The sequence below is a fragment of the Abrus precatorius genome, unplaced genomic scaffold (assembly GCF_003935025.1).
Source record: "Abrus precatorius isolate BTA unplaced genomic scaffold, Abrus_2018 Scaffold5, whole genome shotgun sequence".
Classification (NCBI taxonomy): domain Eukaryota; kingdom Viridiplantae; phylum Streptophyta; class Magnoliopsida; order Fabales; family Fabaceae; genus Abrus; species Abrus precatorius.
In genome coordinates, this window is record NW_020874395.1 from 19,381,238 (window position 1) to 19,399,961 (window position 18,724).

At 31.2% G+C, this 18,724-nt stretch overlaps 1 protein-coding gene, 2 long non-coding RNA genes and 1 other non-coding gene across 6 annotated transcripts; 1 reads left to right on the top strand and 3 right to left on the bottom strand.

Moving 5' to 3' along the window:
• The first annotated feature begins 741 nt into the window (after window positions 1-741).
• LOC113868236 lies at window positions 742-846 on the top strand. Its single transcript, XR_003505259.1, has one exon. It is a non-coding gene; the product is annotated as a small nucleolar RNA R71 (small nucleolar RNA).
• Window positions 847-5,520: 4,674 nt separating this feature from the next.
• LOC113867219 (30S ribosomal protein S1 homolog A-like) lies at window positions 5,521-11,774 on the bottom strand. Of its 3 annotated transcripts, none has more exons than XM_027502365.1 (8): window positions 10,776-11,774; window positions 10,023-10,101; window positions 9,875-9,946; window positions 8,972-9,052; window positions 8,737-8,834; window positions 7,608-7,733; window positions 6,293-6,341; window positions 5,545-6,207 (listed from the first exon to the last, which is right to left on the bottom strand). In XM_027502365.1, the coding sequence occupies exons 1-8, from the start codon at window positions 11,648-11,650 to the stop codon at window positions 6,049-6,051; spliced, it is 1,539 nt and encodes a 512-aa protein (XP_027358166.1). In that variant the 5' UTR covers window positions 11,651-11,774; the 3' UTR covers window positions 5,545-6,048. The 3 variants fall into 3 exon arrangements, with proteins under 3 accessions (XP_027358168.1, XP_027358166.1, XP_027358167.1); XM_027502366.1 differs by having other exon boundaries at window positions 5,794-6,207; window positions 10,023-10,097; window positions 10,772-11,733; XM_027502367.1 differs by lacking the exon at window positions 10,023-10,101 and having other exon boundaries at window positions 5,521-6,207; window positions 10,772-11,769.
• A 1,794-nt stretch (window positions 11,775-13,568) lies between these two features.
• Window positions 13,569-15,163, bottom strand: LOC113868158. The gene is made up of 3 exons (XR_003505215.1): window positions 15,129-15,163; window positions 13,827-13,875; window positions 13,569-13,742 (listed from the first exon to the last, which is right to left on the bottom strand). It is a non-coding gene; the product is annotated as an uncharacterized LOC113868158 (long non-coding RNA).
• A 1,162-nt stretch (window positions 15,164-16,325) lies between these two features.
• On the bottom strand, window positions 16,326-17,456 carry LOC113868177. Its single transcript, XR_003505220.1, has 3 exons — window positions 17,385-17,456; window positions 16,487-16,567; window positions 16,326-16,348 (listed from the first exon to the last, which is right to left on the bottom strand). It is a non-coding gene; the product is annotated as an uncharacterized LOC113868177 (long non-coding RNA).
• Window positions 17,457-18,724: the final 1,268 nt, after the last annotated feature.

Genomic DNA, 18,724 nt, shown 5'->3' on the forward strand with positions numbered 1-18,724 from the left:
GTGAGTTGCTTCACAAGGTCTTCCAAAGATGATTCATTCTTTTGAGGTGCAGCGGCTATTGAAGAAGATGCTTGATGGTGCTGTTGAGATGAAGATAAGGGATGGTGATGTTGCTGGGCTGAATATGGCTTGCTTTGTCCAGCTTGATGCAGTTGGAAATGGTTGTTAGTTGGTTGGCTAGAGCCTTGATGCTGTGCATTTCCTCCCCACCTTAAGTTAGGATGGTTCCTCCAACCGGGATTATATCTATTGGAAGATAAATCCCAGCTTTGTTGTTGCTGTGGCTGCTGAAAAGGAAACTTATTAGCATAAATATTAGCAGCATAAGCTTGAGGATTACCCTCCGAAGATTCAGTTTCTTGCAATGTGGGGCAACTATCAGTGAAGTGATCCGTAGATGAACAGATCCCACAAAGCATTGCTGGAATGGATGGAGGTGGAGGTGTATATGCAGCAGAATTCTTTTGGATGGATGCCAACTGTTTTACCATAGTAGCCAACTCATCTAGTTTATGCTCCAGCTTGTGTGAATCTGAAGTTTGAATTTCATTGACACTTCTGGATATAATGGAATTTTGCCTTGTAGCAAACTGTTAAGAGTTAGCTGCCATATTCTCAATGAGGTTTCTTGCGGCTGCAGGAGTCTTGTCAACTAGGGCTCCCCCACTAGCTGCATCGATCATGCTCCTATCCATTGGGTGTAAGCCTTCATAGAAGTATTGGATTAGGAGTTGGTCACTTATCTGATGATGGGGGCAGCTAGCACAAAGTTTCTTGAAACGCTCCCAATATTCATACAAACTTTCCCTCTCCAGCTGCCTAATACCACATATTTCCTTTCTTATTGAGGCAGCCCCTGAGGCAGGGAAAAATTTTTCCAGGAACAATCTCTTGAGGGTGTCCCAACTTGTAATAGAGCCAGGTGGAAGATAATACAACCAGTCTTTAGCCAAATCCATAAGAGAAAATGGAAAAGCCTTTAATTTCACATGCTCTTCAGGCACACCTTGTGGTCTCATTGTAGAGCAAACAATATGAAATTCTTTGAGGTGTTTATGCGGATCTTCACCTGCAAGACCATGAAATTTAGGCAAAAGATGGATTAGGCCAGTTTTAAGAACAAAAGGGGCATCCACATCCGGGTATTGGATACATAAAGTCTGGTAGGTCACGTCCGGTGCGGCAAGCTCCTTAAGTGTCAAGTCATTTTCTGCCATTTCTAAAGGTTCAGAATTTAAAGAATGCAGAGAAGAATATATAGAAGATGGAGAAAATGGTGAAGATGGTTCCTCGATATGTGCAGAATTTTGTCTACTAAGGTTCCTAAGATTTCTATGGAATGTCCTATCAATTTCAATATCTGGAGGATATAAATCTCCCGGATTTGATCTGGTCATTCATTAGGAATTGTCTATGGAAATTTGAAAAGAAGTAAACTAATGAAGCAGTAAAAATGCAGAAAAATTCAGATGACAATTATGCAGAAAAACTAACATCTAAGTGCAGTAAAATAAAGCATTAACACCAAACAGCAAAAACAGAAAGAAATTACAAACTAGGGAATGAAAATAGGCAACACACAAACACGAATTCTGCAGAATTATGCAGCAGAAACAGGGTAATTGCAGCAAACAAAAATACAGTGTGGTAAACTAAAATGCAGAAATCAGAATTCAAACAATATGCAGAAAACAGCAATTGGTTCTACCTAAATGCAAGATATCTCTACTTACCTATGAAACTACAACTATACTAAAGTATTCACAATGCAGAAAACGAAAATGAAAACAGAGCAAATAACATTTTTATGAAAAATCAACACCAATCCCCGACAACGGCGCCAATTTGATGATGGTTTATTTTAAGGTGTTTAAAAGATTTGTCGTAAATCCTCATCAAAATTTAAACAAATTAATGTATTACTAGGGTAACCCTAGATTGTCTCCCGTGAACATTGGTTATTAATCTTCATTAAACATGTTGAAGGCATTAATTGAACAAGCAATTAAAATGGGGGGTTTTGTGGTTTCAAATCAAAATAAAGAGCAATGAGCAAATGAGTTTAATTAATTCAAACAATAGAAAACAGCAATCCTTATTTCATCCACATAGATTCTATCCTCATTCCACTCAAGATTTAACATTCATCCTCTCTTCCATGAATTAGGTTAATTTAACAAGCGAAAATCAACCTTATGGTCCCAACAAAATTACGCAATTTGTTAGGCTCTAATCTCTCATCCCAAAATTACGCAACCTTAGAATTAAACCTAGGATTAAGCAACCCTTAGTTTAGAATCTCCTTAAAATGAAATTAGGGTTAATTGAGCAATACGCCCCTCATTCACCATTAATTCAATTCAAGAGATAAGGAAGAAGTAATTCATGAAAGAAAGGAATTATATTATCATTAAATTCAAGGAACTCAAGAACCCATGTGAATTCACTAAGGATTACACAAACTTAGCCCTCCATGGAAATGGGGGTCAAAAACGCAATTGGGAAATGCAGAAAACTCATTAACATTAATGTAAAAGCAAGAGAAATGAGAAACCAAACCCTAGGTTGGACCCTTGGCTGTCACCCAAGGTTGCCCTAAGCTCTGGAAAATATCCTAAATTGAGTAAAGAAGAGAAAAAGTTCAAAAAGTGTAAGAACTCTCTACCCTAATTTGGTAAAAATCTATTTATACTAAAGCTGGCGCCCTCCAAAGTAGTTACTCTCATTCTTTCATAGTAACCACGCGCAGTAGCAGTTGGGTTTTTCCTCTCTGGAGTGATTACTATGAATATTCATAGTAGTTACGCGCAGCATCTTCAATTTGTGCATGCTCTGGAGTAATTACTATGAATATTCATAGTAACCACGCGCAGGTTTGGTTGATTCTGGGCTACTGTAGTTGTCACTTTAAGCTTTGAAAGTGATCACTTTGGTCCCTTTGCTGGAAGTGGCTTGCTGTAGTTGTCACTATCAATATTGAAAGTAGTTACTTTCACCTCAAATTCCTCAAAATCCAATAATTCTTCAAAATAAGCTTGGGGATTCCTGCCATATTATTCAAATGATCAAAATATGTAAAATAAACTATCTAAATTCATGTAAATTAACAAAAAACTAAGAAACCTATATTATTTAGCCTAATTGGAATATTCATCTTATTTACACTATCTAAGTCTATTCTTTTCTATAAAAAGTAATAAATGATGTATAAAAATGTAGTAAAATGTAGATTCATCACAAGTAAACTTATAAGACAATTGCAATATCAAGTAAACATGATAATAATAATATATAAATACACACAACTTTCTGGCCTATCATGAGATTTAAATTTTATAATTTTTTATTTTATTGTCTTAAAAAACCAAGAGAAAATAGGAGAAAAAATTACTATTATCTTAAAATGTTTATAACTTATCACATGATTTAATTTATTTATTTTCTTACTTTATTGCATTGGTTCAAAAGGGAAATCAAGAAAAGAAAAACAAATGTTTAATCACAAGATTTTATTTATATTTTATTGGTTTTAATAAAAAATAAAAACATAAAAATAAAGAAAAAATAAGAAAAAGGTAAAAAAAAAAATGATTCATTTTGTTGTTTATGTCACAAGATTTTATTTTTAGTTTATTGATTTATTAAAAAAATAAATAAAAGAAAAAAAAGAAAAATGTCACTAAAAAAATGATTTATCTGTTGCTTGCGTCACAAGATTAAATTTTTAAGTTTGATTTTATATTAAAAAAAATAAAAAAAGAGTGAGAGTGCAAACAAAATGAAATCAACACAATAAAACAAGATCAATGATACAACAAAAAAAGAATAGGGATAAAGAAAACTTTATTTGATGTGTTTTTTTTGCTAGAATTTATTATTGCACTTAAAAAATAAAAAGAATTAAGAGTACAAACAAAATGAAATCAATACAACCTAAAAAGATTAATAATATAACCAAAAGCAAAAAGAGATAAAGATAACTTTACTTGATACACTTTTCTCAAAGTTTATGGTTTGCTCTCGATTTCTCCCTTTTATTGGCTTTCCTAATATTTAAATTTTGTTGCCTTTACTTTCTCATCCTCTCTAATGGTATTCTTTGAGAATATATGCTTCAAGAATGGTGATTTTATTTTTTATTTTTATTTTTTTTTTAAGTTTTTCTATACTCTCAAAACTCTCTTTTTCTTCCACTCTCTGGAGACACTTCCCTATTGTTTATAGCTCACTTTCTTAAAACCCTAAACTCTATCGTCTCCACAATCTTTAATTAATTTTTATGACCACCATCAATTAATTTATTTTTTTTACTATCTCATCTACTCTTCTAAAAATCTACACACTATTTTAATTATTTTAAAAAAAATTAAGTCAATTTTTAGTCACTGATCCACTACCTATTTTCAATTTAAAAATTAAAAAAAAATTGAATTTTTAAATTAGTTTTTATCCATTATCTTAACCTCCTACAAAATCTAATCATTATTTTTAATTTTTATTTTGAAATTTTGTTTTATTATTTTAAAAAAGAATCAAAATAAAAATTAGTTATTCACACCATAAAGGACCGAAAATATTGATAGTTTTCAGTCCTGTTGAACGTAGGATATATATATATATATATATATATATATATATATATTAACACTACTGAAAAATCGAGACTTAAAAATTTGCCATGACCATTTGAAGGGGAATTAAAAGTCCATTTCAATTAGAAATAACTTTAAAAAATCATGAAAATTCAAACCAAATTTCACATTAGACTACAACTTATAAGTTATATAATTTCATCCAAAAATGAAAATGAAAATACTGAAGTCATCAAAATTCGGTAGATAGCATGCAATGGGAGTTACGACTTAAACTTCTCCCCCTTTATACCCTACTTGAGTCACAGGCTATTAAAGCATTCTAACACTTAATTGTTTAGGTCCGACCAAAAATTAAATTTATTATATTTTAATTTATATCAAATCAAATTCTGATAATGTGATATTACTTATAAAAAAATGAAGTGAAAAACTAAATAAATAATTTTAAAATTACAAATAAATCATCTAAACTTCTTTTAGAATGATAATTTTATTTCTTTAAATATTTGTATATTCAACATAAATTACTCAAAATTTAATGTATTATCTTTATTTTGATTATATAAAATCATAAATATTTGTTGGAACTTCTTATAAGAAAACACACGTAGTGAATAATTTTAAGAGTTTAATTTTGATATATTATCAGCATGAATATTTTTACATGGTCAACTAATTGGAATACATCATAAATATAACTTTTATATCAATGATGTTTACTGATATGATCTGCTAGTTTATAATTGAATGATAGAAATAAAAAATTATATTGTCAATATATTTAAATTAAATTCGAATTTTAAACAGATAATTAGACATCAATTTGAATAATTAATGTAGATGGTATCTACCTAGAAATATAGGTTTGTTGATAGACTCGCAAACACTTGTCCTGTGTTTCAAGCTACGAACAAGATAATCTATGCAACTACGGGTAAAATTTTGTTGACGAAACATCAAATGATTTAATATCTTGGAACATCAATCGTTATCTGGAAATTAGCAACACGCGCGATACAAACCCTTAAACAAAAACAAAAGGAGATGCAAAGACAGAGAAGGAAACAAGGTGAAAAGTAAAGCATCAGTGAACAAATGTAACTATAACTTACACAGAAATTTACATACAACTACATGAATCTACCCATAGAACGACTAGCTAAAAAGATTGGGAAAAGTTATTTTTTATATGAAGGCCACAAAAATAAAAGCAAATAACACTTAGATGATGTCTTTGAACCCCATCCGTTATTGGTTGTGCGCTCTATACAATCCATGCCAATGAACTCATCATGAGAATAAAAATTGAATCAAAAGCTTTATAATGTTTCTTCTAAGAAGGAAAGTCTCTATTTGGGAAGTGGGTGCTCCTTGCAATGTCAAGTACTCAATCAAGCTTGCCCATGAATAACTTCATGCTTTCAACTACTTTCAACGCTAATCTGTTTCTTCATTATTTCTCAAAGTTGAACCACTTCCAGTTAGCATAAAGTGCTTCATTTTCAAAAGGCATGGTGTTGTTTGGGAGGGGTTGGGGTAGTTGAGTAATAAGAGGAGGAGGTAGCTTTTCCCTGTATTTCTTTGCCATCATATCAGCCTCCAAAAATACTCTCTATTGGCAGAAAATAAACAAGCATTTGTCAAGATCAATCTAATTCAAACCAAAGACCTTTGATACAAAGAAAAGGAATATATACCTCTTTATTTGATAGAAATAGACCAGGTTCACTTTCAAGGTCCGCAATGCTGCACTCCGAGAAGGCAAATAGACATCAGCAGTAATTTATAGAACTTATGTTTCTATAACACTAGTTTTGAGAGAAAGGGTTGTTAAAGAAAATGTCTCTTGGTAAAGAACAAATAAAATGTCAGCAGAGTGAGCCCAAATACTCTCTACTACTACAAAGTTAATTTATCACACTTTGCAAGAAACCCCCATAGAAGGAACGAAAGGAACAAATAGTTCAATCCTTTTCTCCTAGTTGTATCATTAGGTAACTAGGTTCGCTTCTCTCGGAGTCTCACTCAAACTCATGAATTATCATTAAGTATTGGAATTGTGCTCACATCTTTTGGTCCTTTTCTTTTACGTGTGGCAGCAAAGCCAGATCTAAAAATCGGAAAACTACGAGACTGTTCGGTTTGAGACTGTTTTCTATTTTTATTTTTTATTTAATTACAAAAACATTACTTTGTTTTCTTTTTGTTTCCTATTTTCAAATATTTGTATAGGAAACAATAGTTGTTTTATTGCTTCCTATACATATATTTGAAAACCAAAAACAAAATGAAAATGTGTCATTTCTATAATTAAAAGTGAAAATAGAACATTTTTTCAAACCAAATAGTCTCTACATTTTTCAAAAATGTATCAAACCATTTTACATAACATTTCAGCATGGAGGATATCTTATTCTCCAGCCAGCCTGTATTTTCACTATAATTTCCCAGTTAAAATTTTCTTTTTCAATGAATTTTTTTTTATTGATTAATTTGCATGAAACAAAAGATAATTAGTTTATTTGGACCTATTCTCATGACCTAAACGCATTTCTTTCCTAAACTTGTTAAAATACCAAATTCGATTGTAAAACAAGAATGGCTTTAACAGAAACGAATTGTAGCATGTTCAAGAAAGAGCCATTTAAAACCAAGGGCATCCAAAAAAATCATGTGATGATGGGGTTTCAAGCCACTTGATATCTCTGAACTCTGAAGACATGGCACTCTTATAATGCAGGTGTTTTTCTTTCTTTTTATTCATTGTGGATATGTCCCAATTTTATTTTAACTTTTTAGTTACCTTATTTTAACCTTTTCTTGAGGCTGGGTGATGCCTAACTTTGTAAGGAGTTCTTGTGCCGTAAGGGGGAGGGCTAGGAATAGGAATTTTAATTTTTAATTTTTAATTATCTTGTAAGTTTTATTCTTATTCATTAAATATCCCCAAATAAACAGTACCAAAGACACTCCACAATTACATATGGAAGTCAATAGTCAACAATCTATTACCTTAAAGAAATTTTATCAGGAGTCACTGACTTCACAACCAGAACTTTAACCTTCTCATCAATGGAAAGTATGTCACTGACAGAAGTAATCTCAGCTCGAGTGATATTTGAAACATGAAGCAATCCACTGAAGGTATCCAACAGATTAATTTGAATGTCAGGTTATATATATACTGAAGGTACCAAAAAATGTCAGCTTGATGAACTAAACAATTAAAACTCATGATAAATTAAATGTGAGGTTATATATATATACAAAGATATGCAAATGTTGAAGATAATAAGGAGAATGGCATGACAAAGTAAAGCACTTTACAACAAAACAGCCAAGCCAGAATCTCAGATGATGCAACTCTTTCCAGAAAACGAAAAAGGATAGGTATGTGCTTAATGCTCATGAGTATTAAGAAAAGAATAATAAGCATGGGAGTAAGAAAGAAAAAATTGTGATCGTCCAAGGAATGATGATTCACCTTACATTTCTAAGCATGTTTAAAATTGTTTCATCAACATAGCCATGGAGCTCAATTTGAAAACAAAATAGTGTGAAGAAATTGAAAGTTAAAATACACAAGACATCAGCTAGAAAAACTCCATAAGGGGGTGACTGAATTTTTTGGCATGGCAGAAAAGAAAACACTCAAATTAATACTTCTATGACAGTCTACTCAATTCAACAGTTTCAAATGCTGCTATAGGAGGAATATTTAAAAGTGGGCAACAAACATAGTGGTAATTCACCTAATTGTTTAACTGCAATGACTGGACAATTTAATCTTGCTAGAGTTTAAGCAGGCCTTCACAATTTCATCAATTTCAAAGGTGAATGAGTAGGTTTTACCTACAAAAAACATTCAGGTTGTTGTGCATGAATTATCTAGTTTGTTTTCCATCTTCCTAACTGCCATATGTAGGATCAACTTGCGTTCACTTTTCTTTTCTCACAAGTGGCAACATCAAAGCAGGGAAGTTGGAAGCATTTAAGTATCCAACAATACACCCAGACAGAATAATTCCTTGGAAATAAGAATTGCATCTAATGAATCCTTTGAATAAAGTTCTGACTTACCCAACAGGGAAAAGGAAGCATAAATAACAACTTAGCAATCTATACCCCAGATATCACTCACCTTCTATTCGTTTTTCCTATCATAATTTGAGCTCCATAAGGAAGGATCTTTTTCACAGTCCCTTCTAGAAGTGTTCCTTCTCGAAGATGTAGCTTTTCCTGCAACATTATATTAATCACAGTATGAATTTCAAAAGAAGAAAAAAAGAAAGCAAAACTAAAAGATCCAAGTCCAATACTGAAATATTGAAACTAGGCAACAATAAAGAAGTAAATAGACAGATTTGAGTACTGACCCAAGCTTCCTTCTGACTAATTATCAAATTGTTTTTAGCTTCATCTACTAGAGTAATTTGTACATACATATGACGTCCCATCTACATGATTATCATCAAACAGTTATAAGGGCTAAGGAAATAAAATGAAGACTAAAAACAATGAATAATGACTGAAACATCAAATGTTCAAACTAAAATAGTTTTCCAGATGTTAAGAAACTGGAAAATAAGGTTGTTTTTAAGTAGAGAAATAATTTTTCATGTCATGTGCTGAGCAATTGAATTTGAAAAATAAACTACATACATTAACCGAGAGGAGGCTGATCCTACAGTATTTATGCAGTAGAACTTTATCACCATTTTTCATATTTTTAACTCCCCCATGAATTATGAGTATAAGAATTTGAAAAGACTGGTTTACATTTTTTGAAAAAGAAATACAAAATAAAATAAAAAAATATAAGCCTGAGGCCAAATATAGAGATCTTACTGAAGCAATTAGAGAAGACGTTGTTTTGAATACATAGTCAGAACAAAATGTTCTTAAATGTTAAATATTCCTAGGATACTTATTTAATAAGTAGTTATTAAAAAACTTAAAATATCAGCCATTTTCTTAAGGCTCAAACATGCCTAATGCTTGAAAAGATAATGGAATCAATTGAAAGCAACAACAAAATTGACAGGAAGATAATACAGGCAAGATAGACTGAAGCCACAGAAGACTTCAATTGAGCCCAATTGCACTATCCATATCAGTGAATTATAAATATTGTTACATGCTAATCCACTTATTAGCAAATAATACAATCATAGAGTATCAGAATTCAGATGAAGCTCATAAGCTCCAAAAATAAAATTTTATTTTATATTTTATTTATTTTAGGAGGAAAACTCCAGGACTGAAAACCTGAAACTCACATTCTCTTTCAATTCAGTAGAGCAATTTACTCTTTTCATAAGCTCAGCCTTAGGTAGGAAAGCTCGTAAACCCTGCAGATCCAAATTCAAGAAGAGATAATCATTTACTCGATACATGAAATTAAATATTAACGATATTGACACAGACCTCAATCCTTGTCAGCAGGCCCTTAGTATTCCACTCTGTGATTCTAACCTCTATAGGTTCATTGAGCTGTTTTAACTGTCTAACACATTAAAAGCAGAAGATTTAAATCTCATCATCAAAATAAGTTATTTGTATTTGTAGGTGTTAAAATTGATTAAAACAAATATCTGGCACAAGATCATGGTTTTCAATTTTTGTTATCTCATAATTCCTTGCTGACTATAACTAAATACTATACAAGTATACATGTGTTATAACATTTTCGTACCTTACCAATATATGATAATAACCTTTCCAACCTAGGAAACAAAGAGCCAAGGACATGTCAAAGTTATTGTGCCAGTGTCAAACACGCCCAGCCTACATCCTAGAATTATTTTACTTTTAAATTTTTGTATCAATATGGATGAGATGTCGTAATTAGATAAATGGTAGTATTTTATTGTGTTCACAATGATTACCATTGAATTTTGAAACAGTGATGTCTTTATTTGAATTTAAGATTTATGCTTCTATTCTAGCCTTAACCATCAAGTCCTATAACTTTCCTTCATTTGCTCTTTCTTTTTGTTGGTGTAGTGTCATAGTCATGTCCTCTATTGTATTCAAGCTTCCTAGTTTCCAACTAAGCAGTCATAAGAACTATTGCAATTGCATCCAACTCACAAATTCTACATGAAAGTTGCCTTATCCACCACACTAGAAACATGTAAGTCAAGTAAAAAGAAAAATGAAAGGAGGAGATAAACCTGCCTCAGTCGATGCCAAGCAATCCGGCGGAAAAGCCTTCTGGTAGAAAGCAATGGCCTACCAGCAAGTGTTCTACCTAAAACCTCAGCAAACAAAACAGTTCCAATCTCAACAACAGTTCCTCCCGGCACCGGCACCGTGTCTATTGCATCATCATTCTTCAGAATTCCCATCTTCCCCTGAACCATAAGATTCCCTACATCCTTGTTAACATCACATAACAAGTGTTCCATCTCATTCCCATACAAGGGAAGCACCTCCTTTGTCAACATTGTCCCTGGTAACTCTGCTCCCACATTTACATTGATCTTGTTCTGGTTGCCTGAAACAACAACTCCAACCACAAAATCCCCAGGTCTGGGCTCATAGTACTTATCATCAACTTCAACCTCCTTAGCTTCTTCATTTTCATCATCTCTTTCATCAGAGTCTTCCAACACAGAATCACCCCCTTTCAAAAACTTCATAAAGGGTGCCAAAGCCTCCTCTTCTGTGGAAGCTTTTTCTGTGTGCAATTCAGTTTCAGAAGATGACCCATTTTTAATGGGAATCAGCGAAGGTTTATTCAGCAACTCAAGTGTTTCAGTTTCATGCTCTTGGCTTCTATCATCAACAAGAGTTTCCTTAGATAACTTGTTCCCATAAAAGCCAACAAATTCCACATCCCTTGAGCAAAATGGAACATGGGTAGTGCCCAAAATTGCGAATTTATTTGTAAAAGGGAAAAAATTTTGGGGTGTTGGAGATGGGGGTTTAATGGGGTTCGCTGCATGTGGTTTGTTCCACAAAGTGTTAGTGAAATCGTGGGCATGATTAAGAGGTGATGTGTGTTTGGGAAAGCAAAGGGACTTACAGGAACAAAGAATGAATGGCATCATTGTATGGTGACACACACACGGTCATGAAATTTGATTGTGTTATCAGTTACAGGGACTGTGTTTCATATTTCTTCGTTCTATCCTCCCTCTATTTACTTCAAGAAATTAGAATCTGGTTGGATTTCAATTCGGAGTGATACCCACGAATTATCTAGTACAATTTTTCAATTGCATTAGGGATTTGAGCCCACTTAATATTAGTCTGGCTAAATCAGCAAATCAATCTTTTAATTTTTGTTTTATTTTAATTTTTTTATAATTTTTTTTTATTTCGATATGTCAAGTTAAAAGTATTTTAAATAATTTTTTTCCTGTAAAAAACATTAAATTCATATAAAAAATCATAATTCATCTTCTTTTACTACATAAATTTTGAAAAAAAAATATATAGTATATTTAGACAAATGTTTTAATTATTTTCTTCGAAGATAAAGAGCAATTTTTCAACAGGGTTAACAATTTTGATTAAAAAAACTTATTAAAAATATTTTTATAACTTAAAAGATTAAAATGAAAAAAAATTATGAAACCTAATTGAAACAAAATTAAGAATTAAGGGATGAATTTATTAATTTAATCCATTAGTCTTTAAAATTTTAATTATCAATATTGAATTTAAATATTTAAAAATATTTTTTATTAAAAACATGCATTATATTAAAGATAAATAGTGTAATAAATATAATTGACTAAATCATCATTTTAGTCACTAAAATAGTAAGCGTTAGATATTTTAATTTTTAAAATTTAAGAAATGTCACATTAGTCTCTAAATTTCATCAAAGTCGAGCATTTTAATCTCTAGACCTAAAAAGTGTTAATAAACAATAACAAAGTGTTAACATGTCAAGATATGTATAATTGATTATGTGACAAAATTAATATAATATATGTTTTCATTTCATTTTATTCTTTAAGATTGTCATTTATCAAACATTTTAATCTATAAAATTATCACCAACAAACATTTTAATCTCTTATTCTTAAATTTTTTTATCTATTCATTTTCTTTTTCTTTTTTTTTTTATTCTCTCATTAAAACTACTAAATTCATAAATATTTTGTTGGAACTTCTTATAAGAAAACACACGTAGTGAATAATTTTAAGAGTTAATTTTGATATATTATCAGCATGAATATTTTTACATGGTCAACTAATTGGAATACATCATAAATATAACTTTTATATTCATGATGTTTACTGATATGATCTGCTAGTTTATAAATTGAATGATAGAAATAAAAAAAATTATATTGTCAATATATTTAAATTAAATTCGAATTTTAAACAGATAATTAGACATCAATTTGAATAATTAATGTAGATGGTATCTACCTAGAAATATAGGTTTGTTGATAGACTCGCAAACACTTGTCCTGTGTTTCAAGCTACGAACAAGATAATTATGCAACTACGGGTAAAATTTTGTTGACGAAACATCAAATGATTTAATATTGGAACATCAATCGTTATCTGGAAATTAGCAACCGCGCGATACAAACCCTTAAACAAAAACAAAAGGAGATGCAAAGACAGAGAAGGAAACAAGGTGAAAAGTAAAGCATCAGTGAACAAATGTAACTATAACTTACACAGAAATTTACATACAACTACATGAATCTACCCATAGAAGACTAGCTAAAAAGATTGGGAAAAGTTATTTTTTATATGAAGGCCACAAAAATAAAAGCAAATAACACTTAGATGATGTCTTTGAACCCCATCCGTTATTGGTTGTGCGCTCTATACAATCCATGCCAATGAACTCATCATGAGAATAAAAATTGAATCAAAAGCTTTATAATGTTTTCTTCTAAGAAGGAAAGTCTCTATTTGGGAAGTGGGTGCTCCTTGCAATGTCAAGTACTCAATCAAGCTTGCCCATGAATAACTTCATGCTTTCACTACTTTCAACGCTAATCTGTTTCTTCATTATTTCTCAAAGTTGAACCACTTCCAGTTAGCATAAAGTGCTTCATTTTCAAAAGGCATGGTGTTGTTTGGGAGGGGTTGGGGTAGTTGAGTAATAAGAGGAGGAGGTAGCTTTTCCCTGTATTTCTTTGCCATCATATCAGCCTCCAAAAATACTCTCTATTGGCAGAAAATAAACAAGCATTTGTCAAGATCAATCTAATTCAAACCAAAGACTTTGATACAAAGAAAAGGAATATATACCTCTTTATTTGATAGAAATAGACCAGGTTCACTTTCAAGGTCCGCAATGCTGCACTCCGAGAAGGCAAATAGACATCAGCAGTAATTTATAGAACTTATGTTTCTATAACACTAGTTTTTGAGAGAAAGGGTTGTTAAAGAAAATGTCTCTTGGTAAAGAACAAATAAAATGTCAGCAGAGTGAGCCAAATACTCTCTACTACTACAAAGTTAATTTTATCACACTTTGCAAGAAACCCCCATAGAAGGAACGAAAGGAACAAATAGTTCAATCCTTTTCTCCTAGTTGTATATTAGGTAACTAGGTTCGCTTCTCTCGGAGTCTCACTCAAACTCATGAATTATCATTAAGTATTGGAATTGTGCTCACATCTTTTGGTCCTTTTCTTTTACGTGTGGCAGCAAAGCCAGATCTAAAAATGGAAAACTACGAGACTGTTCGGTTTGAGACTGTTTTCTATTTTATTTTTTATTTAATACAAAAACATTACTTTGTTTTCTTTTGTTTCCTTTTTCAAATATTGTATAGGAAACAATAGTTGTTTATTGCTTCCTATACATATATTTGAAAACCAAAAACAAAATGAAAATGTGTCATTTCTATAATTAAAAGTGAAAATAGAACATTTTTTCAAACCAAATAGTCTCTACATTTTTCAAAAAATGTATCAAACCATTTTACATAACATTTCAGCATGGAGGATATCTTATTCTCCAGCCAGCCTGTATTTTCACTATAATTTCCCAGTAAAATTTCTTTTTCAATGAATTTTTTTTTTATTGATTAATTTGCATGAAACAAAAGATAATTAGTTTATTTGGACCTATTCTCATGACCTAAACGCATTTCTTTCCTAAACTTGTTAAAATACCAAATTCGATTGTAAACAAGAATGGCTTTAACAGAAACGAATTGTAGCATGTTCAAGAAAGAGCCATTTAAAACCAAGGGCATCCAAAAAATCATGTGATGATGGGGTTTCAAGCCACTTGATATCTCTGAACTCTGAAGACATGGCACTCTTATAATGCAGGTGTTTTTCTTTCTTTTTATTCATTGTGGATATGTCCCAATTTTATTTTAACTTTTTAGTTACCTATTTTAACCTTTTCTTGAGGCTGGGTGATGCCTAACTTTGTAAGGAGTTCTTGTGCGTAAGGGGGAGGGCTAGGAATAGGAATTTTAATTTTTAATTTTTAATTATCTTGTAAGTTTTATTCTTATTCATTAAATATCCCAAATAAACGTACCAAAGACACTCCACAATTACATATGGAAGTCAATAGTCAACAATCTATTACCTTAAAGAAATTTTATCAGGAGTCACTGACTTCACAACAGAACTTTAACCTTCTCATCAATGGAAAGTATGTCACTGACAGAAGTATCTCAGCTCGAGTGATATTTGAAACATGAAGCAATCCACTGAAGGTATCCAACAGATTAATTTGAATGTCAGGTTTATATATATACTGAAGGTACAAAAAATGTCAGCTTGATGAACTAACAATTAAAACTCATGATAAATTAAATGTGAGGTTATATATATATACAAAGATATGCAAATGTTGAAGATAATAAGGAGAATGGCATGACAAAGTAAAGCACTTTACAACAAAACAGCCAAGCCAGAATCTCAGATGATGCAACTCTTTCCAGAAAAAAAAAGGATAGGTATGTGCTTAATGCTCATGAGTATTAAGAAAAGAATAATAAGCATGGGAGTAAGAAAGAAAAAAATTGTGATCGTCCAAGGAATGATGATTCACCTTACATTTCTAAGCATGTTTAAAATTTGTTTCATCAACATAGCCATGGAGCTCAATTTGAAAAACAAAATAGTGTGAAGAAATTGAAAGTTAAAATACACAAGACATCAGCTAGAAAAACTCCATAAGGGGGTGACTGAATTTTTTGGCATGGCAGAAAAGAAAACACTCAAATTAATACTTCTATGACATCTACTCAATTCAACAGTTTCAAATGCTGCTATAGGAGGAATATTTTAAAAGTGGGCAACAAACATAGTGGTAATTCACCTAATTGTTTAACTGCAATGACTGGACAATTTAATCTTGCTAGAGTTTAAGCAGGCCTTCACAATTTCATCAATTTCAAAGGTGAATGAGTAGGTTTTCCTACAAAAAACATTCAGGTTGTTGTGCATTGAATTATCTAGTTTGTTTCCCATCTTCCTAACTGCCATATGTAGGATCAACTTGCGTTCACTTTTTCTTTCTCACAAGTGGCAACATCAAAGCAGGGAAGTTGGAAGCATTTAAGTATCCAACAATACACCAGACAGAATAATTCTTGGAAATAAGAATTGCATCTAATGAATCCTTTGAATAAAGTTCTGACTTACCCACAGGGAAAAGGAAGCATAAATAACAACTTAGCAATCTATACCCAGATATCACTCACCTTCTATTCGTTTTTCCTATCATAATTTGAGCTCCATAAGGAAGGATCTTTTTCACAGTCCCTTCTAGAGTGTTCCTTCTCGAAGATGTAGCTTTTCCTGCAACATTATATTAATCACAGTATGAATTTCAAAAGAGAAGAAAAAAGAAAGCAAAACTAAAAGATCCAAGTCCAATACTGAAATATTGAAACTAGGCAACAATAAAGAAGTAAATAGACAGATTTGAGTACTGACCCAAGCTTCCTTCTGACTAATTATCAAATTGTTTTTAGCTTCATCTACTAGAGTAATTTGTACATACATATGACGTCCCATCTACATGATTATCATCAAACAGTTATAAGGCTAAGGAAATAAAATGAAGACTAAAACAATGAATAATGACTGAAACATCAAATGTTCAAACTAAAATAGTTTTCCAGATGTTAAGAAACTGGAAAATAGAGGTTGTTTTTAAGTAGAGAAATAATTTTTCATGTCATGTGCTGAGCAATTGAATTTGAAAAATAAATACATACATTAACCGAGAGGAGGCTGATCCTACAGTATTTATGCAGTAGAACTTTATCACCATTTTTCATATTTTTAACTCCCCCATTGAATTATGAGTATAAGAATTTGAAAAGACTGGTTTCATTTTTTGAAAAAGAAATACAAAATAAAATAAAAAAATATAAGCCTGAGGCCAAATATAGAGATCTTACTGAAGCAATTAGAGAAGACGTTGTTTTGAATACATAGTCAGAACAAAATGTTCTTAAATGTTAAATATCCTAGGATACTTATTTAATAAGTAGTTATTAAAAACTTAAAATATCAGCCATTTTCTTAAGGCTCAAACATGCCTAATGCTTGAAAGATAATGGAATCAATTGAAAGCAACAACAAAAATTGACAGGAAGATAATACAGGCAAGATAGACTGAAGCCACAGAAGACTTCAATTGAGCCCAATTGCTAATCCATATCAGTGAATTATAAATATTGTTCATGCTAATCCCACTTATTAGCAAATAATACAATCATAGAGTATCCAGAATTCAGATGAAGCTCATAAGCTCCAAAAATAAAATTTTATTTTTATTTTATTTATTTTAGGAGGAAAACTCCAGGACTGAAAACCTGAAACTCACATTCTCTTTCAATTCAGTAGAGCAATTTACTCTTTTCATAAGCTCAGCCTTAGGTAGGAAAGCTCGTAAACCTGCAGATCCAAATTCAAGAAGAGATAATCATTTACTCGATACATGAAATTAAATATTAACGATATTGACACAGACCTCAATCCTTGTCAGCAGGCCCTTAGTATTCCACTCTGTGTTCTAACTCTATAGGTTCATTGAGCTGTTTTAACTGTCTAACATTAAAAGCAGAAGATTTAAATCTCATCATCAAAATAAGTTATTTGTATTTGTAGGTGTTAAAATTGATTAAAACAAATATCTGGCACAAGATCAATGGTCTCTACCCTAATTTGGTAAAAATCTATTTATACTAAAGCTGGCGCCCTCCAAAGTAGTTACTCTCATTCTTTCATAGTAACCACGCGCAGTAGCAGTTGGGTTTTTCCTCTCTGGAGTGATTACTATGAATATTCATAGTAGTTACGCGCAGCATCTTCAATTTGTGCATGCTCTGGAGTAATTACTATGAATATTCATAGTAACCACGCGCAGGTTTGGTTGATTCTGGGCTACTGTAGTTGTCACTTTAAGCTTTGAAAGTGATCACTTTGGTCCCTTTGCTGGAAGTGGCTTGCTGTAGTTGTCACTATCAATATTGAAAGTAGTTACTTTCACCTCAAATTCCTCAAAATCCAATAATTCTTCAAAATAAGCTTGGGGATTCCTGCCATATTATTCAAATGATCAAAATATGTAAAATAAACTATCTAAATTCATGTAAATTAACAAAAAACTAAGAAACCTATATTATTTAGCCTAATTGGAATATTCATCTTATTACACTATCTAAGTCTATTCTTTTCTATAAAAAGTAATAAATGATGTATAAAAATGTAGTAAAATGTAGATTCATCACAAGTAAACTTATAAGACAATTGCAATATCAAGTAAACATGATAATAATAATATATAATACACACAACTTTCTGGCCTATCATGAGATTTAAATTTTATAATTTTTTATTTTATTGTCTTAAAAAACCAAGAGAAAATAGGAGAAAAAATTACTATTATCTTAAAATGTTTATAACTTATCACATGATTTAATTTATTTATTTTCTTACTTTATTGCATTGGTTCAAAAGGGAAATCAAGAAAAGAAAAACAAATGTTTAATCACAAGATTTTATTTATATTTTATTGGTTTTAATAAAAAATAAAAACATAAAATAAAGAAAAAATAAGAAAAAGGTAAAAAAAAAAATGATTCATTTTGTTGTTTATGTCACAAGATTTTATTTTTAGTTTATTGATTTATTAAAAAAATAAATAAAAGAAAAAAAAGAAAA

Excerpts from the sequence above, each read along its gene's own strand:
- LOC113867219 (XM_027502365.1), bottom strand. The coding sequence starts at position 11,650 with ATGATGCCATTCATTCTTTGTTCCTGTAAGTCCCTTTGCTTTCCCAAA. Across the intron at positions 10,102-10,775 it reads ATTGCTTGGCATCGACTGAG|ACAGTTAAAACAGCTCAATG; the intron begins GCAGGTTTATCT and ends TTAATGTGTTAG. Across the intron at positions 8,835-8,971 it reads TTAGTCAGAAGGAAGCTTGG|GAAAAGCTACATCTTCGAGA; the intron begins GTCAGTACTCAA and ends ATAATGTTGCAG.